General features: G+C 31.0%; 1 protein-coding gene across 1 annotated transcript; it reads left to right on the forward strand.

Annotated features, from left to right (window-relative positions):
* Positions 1-3,289: 3,289 nt before the first annotated feature.
* On the forward strand, positions 3,290-3,976 carry LOC127094745 (uncharacterized). Its single transcript, XM_051033535.1, has one exon. The coding sequence runs from the start codon at positions 3,290-3,292 to the stop codon at positions 3,974-3,976; it is 687 nt and encodes a 228-aa protein (XP_050889492.1).
* Positions 3,977-6,000: the final 2,024 nt, after the last annotated feature.

Below are 6,000 nucleotides of genomic sequence, written 5' to 3' on the forward strand. Positions count from 1 at the left end.
ACTTTTTTAAAAATATTTTTATAACACAATCTAAAAATAATTATGAAAGTATTAATTTTTTAAAAATATTTTTATAACATAATCTAAAATAATAAAAGAAAATAAATGAAATAACTTTTTTTGTGATTTTTATAATATGATCTAAAATAATAAAAGAAAATAAATGCTAAAACTTTTTTTATGATTTTTATAACGTGATCTAAAATAATAAAATAAAATAAATACTAAATTTTTTTTTGTGATTTTTATAACATGATCTAAAATAATAAAATAAAATAAATGCTAAACCTTTTTTGCAATTTTTATAATATGATCTAAAATATTAAAATAAAATAAATGCTAAAACTTTTTTTGTGATTTTTATAACGTGATCTAAAATAATAAAATAAAATAAATGTTAAAACTTTTTTTATGATTTTTATAACATGATCTAAAATAATAGAAGAAAATAAATTTTTATTTTTATTTTTATTTTTATAACGTGATCTAAAATAATAAAATAAAATAAATGCTAAAACTTTTTTTGTGATTTTTATAACATGGTTTAAAATAAATAAAAGAAAATAAATGAAATAACTTTTTTTTGTTAATTTTATAACATGATCTAAAATAATAAAATAAAATAAATGCTATAACTTTTTTTGTGTTTTTTATAACGTGATCTAAAATAATAAAATAAAATAAATGCTAAAACTTTTTTTGTGATTTTTATAATGTGATCTAAAATAAATAAAAGAAAATAAATGAAATAACTTTTTGTACTTTTTAGGAAAACGATTTGGGTATTACAATATCTTAACTTTGAAAAAAAATTGAAACGGAATAAAAATGATTTTAATTGGATCTAAAGAAAGTATATAAAGTTGAACCAAAATCACTTATTGTACTTATTTAATCGATGTCTTCATATAGTTTTTAGCAACAAATTAATCAAATTGTAAAATGAATAATAAGTTAAAATTTATACCAAAATGTATTATCTATTTTTTTTATTTAAAAAAATAAATAAAAATTAAGAAAATAGATTTTTTGTTTTTTTATATTTTATAACTCAAACTTGATTAAAAACTAATGATGCCTTGAGTTTCTTAAAAAAAATCAAATAAAAAAATTGTTGGGATTGTAAATGGCGTGGGTAGGGGGCAAAGAATGAAAACCCAAAGAATCATGGCGGGCTGGGTGAATCCTGGGAGGATGGGTCAGTTGACCCGAACCAAACCCAATTGGATTTCTTACAAGAGAAAAGAGAGAACCCTAATCCCAAACAACCATTTTTCTCCTATTTTTGGAAGAAAAAAATCTCGTTCATTCTCAGTACAACTCATGAAATCGTTTGCTTTCAACTCTCTTCAAGAAAAAAAAAACTCCCACTATCTCTCTTTTTGCCTCTCTGAAATGCAACATTGATCCCTTACCCTAAATGATTTTTCGCTCATGGGACAAAACACACACATCGAAATCGGTCTCTCCATCGCGTGGTGGAACAAAAATGAAACGACAGAAGCTCAAAATAAACCACAATAATAAAAAAGGGATACGATAAATCATGGTAGTAGTGAGGCAAGTCGTGATAACTCAAACTTGATTAAAAAACTAATGATGCCTTGAGTTTCTTAAAAAAAATCAAATAAAAAAATTGTTGGGATTGGGGTGTAAATGGCGTGGGTAGGGGGCAAAGAATGAAAACCCAAAGAATCATGACGGGCTGGGTGAATCCTGGGAGGATGGGTCAGTTGACCCGAACCAAACCCAATTGGATTTCTTACAAGAGAAAAGAGAGAACCCTAATCCTAAACAACCGTTTTTCTCCTATCTTGGGAAGAAAAAGAAATCTTTCATTCTCAATACAACTCATGAAATCGTTTTCTTTCAACTCTCTTCAAGAAAAAAAATAACTCCCACTATCTCTCTTTTTACATCTCTGAAATGCAACATTGATCCCTTACCCTAAATGATTTTTCGCTCACAGGACGAAACACACACATCGAAACCGGTCTCTCCATCGCATGGTGGAACAAAAATGAAACGACAGAAGCTCAAAATAAACCACAATAATAAAAAAGGGATACGATAAATCATGGTAGTAGTGAGGCAAGTCGAGATAATAATAGATGTTCAAATCATATTGAAGTAAATAGAAGTTCAAGCAAAGTTAGCCATGAGAGGGGAAGAAACGAGTTTTACCGTAAAAATGTGTTTGGTTTTGATTATCTGGTGTGTGCTGGTCTTGAACCGAGTCCTTGCAGAGATGTGTTTTCAGGTATTCTATGTTTTTTCTATTTGTTGTTGTGTATTGGGATGTTTAAGTTTTTGTAACGGTTTCTTATTTTTATTATAATAATTATTAATAATAAAAAACCAATTTTAATGTGGTCCATAGTATCAGGAACATATCAACGTGAACAATAATAAAATTATTTTTCAGTTTTTGCTATAGCTGGATACTAAACCCAAGTCCTGATCCATGGCATTCATGAATGTTACCGCTGAGCTGCTTTGTTAAACATGTATTTTAATTCTATTCATATCCATATGATTTCATTTTTACTGATCATTATGCCTTATTATTTAATCTTTGAATTAAATTTGTGCATAAATTAAAATTGATTTATAATGTTATTATTTTATTAAGCAATTGTATAAGAGATCTTATTTATTTAATTTTGTTCTCTCATATAATTGAGTTACTATGTCTAGTGATCGTTATAATTTTGATTAATTTGGATTAGCCACAACATCCTTAAATTAATTGATTTTTTTTTAAAGTTTTGAGATCACATAAATTATTAGACATAAAATTGTAATTAAGTATACGTGGTATAATGAATTTTATCCTACAGGAATTTTTATTATATTTGTATGATTAATGAGGATAAAATATCAAAATATTTTCATAACTTGCCCACAGGAATTATGAATTGGTACATAATTTGATAATTTTATCATAAAGTATTAATTTTGGATAGAAAAAACAAAATTGTATCATGCACATAAAGTGTGAGGTTTGAAAAATCTATCGCAATTTTTTTTTATAAAAAAAATCTTATTACATTAAAATTTAGCCCACAGGTAATTTTTATGTTGCAAGATTTATTTTATGGTATGTTTATATTGATAATACATACAATTTGGATAATATTTATGCCTCAAATTTTGACATCAATTTTGTTTATCTTTTTAGCTTCTCAACCTGCTAATTTTTCTGATATCCGATGTGATATTCCCGAGCTCAGAGGAGATAACTATAAGGTGTGGAAGGAAAGAATTCTCCTCCATCTAGGATGGATGGATGGACATAGATTATGCTATTAGGAAAGACAAACCACCTGCAATTACAGATGAAAGTACTCCAGCTGCAATCGCACTATATGAGCGGTGGGAGAGATCCAACCGGCTCAGTGTGATGTTCATTAAGACTAAGGTCACAGGTGGAATACGTGGTTCTGTCGATCAACATGAGAATGTTTGTGATTTGCTGAAAGCCATTGATGATCCGTTCGTCACTTCTGAAAAGGCTTTGGCAAACACATTAATTATGAAATTTTCCTCCTACCGACTCACCAGTGTGAAAGGTGTGCGTGAGCACATAATGAAAATGCGTGACATTTCAGCTCAACTTAAGAAACTTGAGGTTGATATGTCTGACTCCTTCCTGGTGCACTATATTTTGAACTCTCTTCCGTCTGAGTATGGGCCTTTCAAGATCTCCTACAATACACATAAAGACAAATGGTTAATCAATGAATTAATGACCATGTGTGTTCAAGAAGAAGAAAGGCTTGTAATGGAACATAGTGAGAGTGAATTGCTGACAAGCACTCACGGGAAGAACAAAGCTTTCAAAACTGACAAGTCACAAGCCAATCAGAAAGGGAAATTCAAAATACCACCGCAAGGTGATATCAAGAAAGAAGCAAAGTATTACTTCTGTAAAAAGGGAGGACACATGAAGAAGGAATGCTCTGGATTCAAATAATGGCTTGAGAAGAAAGGTAATTTATTCTCATTTGTTTGTTATGAATCTAATATGACCGATATTAATATTAACACCTGGTGGATTGATTCTGGATCAACAATCCATATAACAAATTCCTTACAGGGTATGCAAAACCTAAGGAAGCCAGTGGGAAGTGAGTGGATTGTCCTATCAGGAAGCAAGATGGACTCACATGTGGAAGCTATTGGAACTTGCAATTTATTGAATAATGGTTTTGTTTTGAAATTAGAAAGGACCTTTTATGTACCAAGTTTCTCACTAAACTTGATTTCAGTTTCTAGACTTGTACCTTTTGGATATTCCTTTAATTTTAAAGACACCTTGTTTGAATTATTTTATAATTCAAAATGTATTGGGAATGGTATATTGTCTGATGGTCTTTATCATATTAATTTACAAATCGAATCCATTTATAGTTCAATGCATGTTCAAACTGGCACTAAGCGGTGTAATATTAATGAGAATTCTTCTATGTTATGGCATCAGACATTAGGACATATCTCCATAGAGAGAATTAAAAGGTTAGTAAAAGATGGGGTACTTAATACTCTACACTTTGCTGATTTTGAAACTTGTGTTGACTGCATTAAAGGAAAGCAAACCAACATGTCTAAGAAAGGTGCCAATAGAAGTTCAAGTATATTAGAAATAATTCATACAGACATATGCTGTCCTGATATGGATGCACATGGTCAGAAATATTTCATCACTTTCATTGATGATTACTCACGATATATGAATATTTATTTGCTTAACAATAAATATGAAGCATTGGATTCCTTCAAAGTCTTTAAGGCTGAAGTTGAGAACTAGTGTGGAAAACAAATAAAGATAGTGAGATCAGATAGGGGTGGTGAATACTATGGTAGATACACTGAGAGTGGACAAGCACCTGGTCCATTTGCTAAGTTTCTTCAAGAACATGGGATTGTTGCCCAATACACCATGCCCGGTTATCCAAACCAAAATGGTGTTGCAGAAAGAAGAAACCGAACATTATTGAACATGGTGCAGAGTATGCTTAGCAAATCTATTCTTCCTAAATCATTGTGGAATGAAGCACTAAAGACGGCTGTGTATACTCTAAACCGGGTTCCATCCAAGGCTGTGCCAAAGACACCATTTGAGTTATTTAAAGGATGGAAGCCGAGTTTACGACATATGCGCGTTTGGGGATGTCCGTCCGAGGTGAGGATTTATAACCCACAAGAAAAGAAACTAGATCTGAGGACCATTAGTGGGTATTTCATTGGATATGCCGAGAGGTCTAAAGGTTATAGGTTTTATTGTCCATCTCATACAACTAGGATTATGGAGTCAAGAAATGCAAAGTTTCTTGAAAATCATTTGACTAGTGGGAGGGATCAAATCAAAAATTCAATTTTTGTGCATGATCATATAGAGTATGAACCTTCCACTTCAAGTAATAGATTGGTTACTATTTACAACATCCCTCAAGTTCAAATGGATGTTGATCAACCAATCATCGAGACTCCACAAGCTACTGATGATCCAGTAAATCAAGTTGGTCATCAAGATGATGAACAATTAGTTGAACAACAAGATCCACAAGAAAATGTTGATCAAACATTAAGAAGATCTACTAGGGCAAGAAAATCAGCTATTCCTAATGATTACATTGTGTATCTATAAGAATCTGACTATAATGTTGAAGCTGAGAATGATCCTGAGAGCTTTAGACAAGCCACGAGTTGCAAAGAGTCAAATTTGTGGTATGATGCCATGAATGATGAAATGAATTCCATGAAAAACAACTATGTATAGGATCTTGTAGAGTTACCTAATGAGGTAAAGGCCATTGGTTGTAAATGGGTTTTTAAAACCAAGAAAGATTCATTAGGCAACATTGAGAGATACAAGGCCAGACTCGTTGCTAAGGGATTTACTCAAAAGGAGGGAATCAATTACACTGATACTTTTTCTCCTGTATCTAAGAAAGATTCTCTTCATGTCATCTTGGTATTAGTTGCACATTTTGACCT

The sequence above is a fragment of the Lathyrus oleraceus genome, chromosome 6 (assembly GCF_024323335.1).
Source record: "Lathyrus oleraceus cultivar Zhongwan6 chromosome 6, CAAS_Psat_ZW6_1.0, whole genome shotgun sequence".
NCBI classification, from domain to species: domain Eukaryota; kingdom Viridiplantae; phylum Streptophyta; class Magnoliopsida; order Fabales; family Fabaceae; genus Lathyrus; species Lathyrus oleraceus.

What these genes read in the sequence shown, in the direction of transcription:
- LOC127094745 (XM_051033535.1), top strand. Translation starts at nt 3,290, where the DNA reads ATGGACATAGATTATGCTATTAGGAAAGACAAACCACCTGCAATTACA.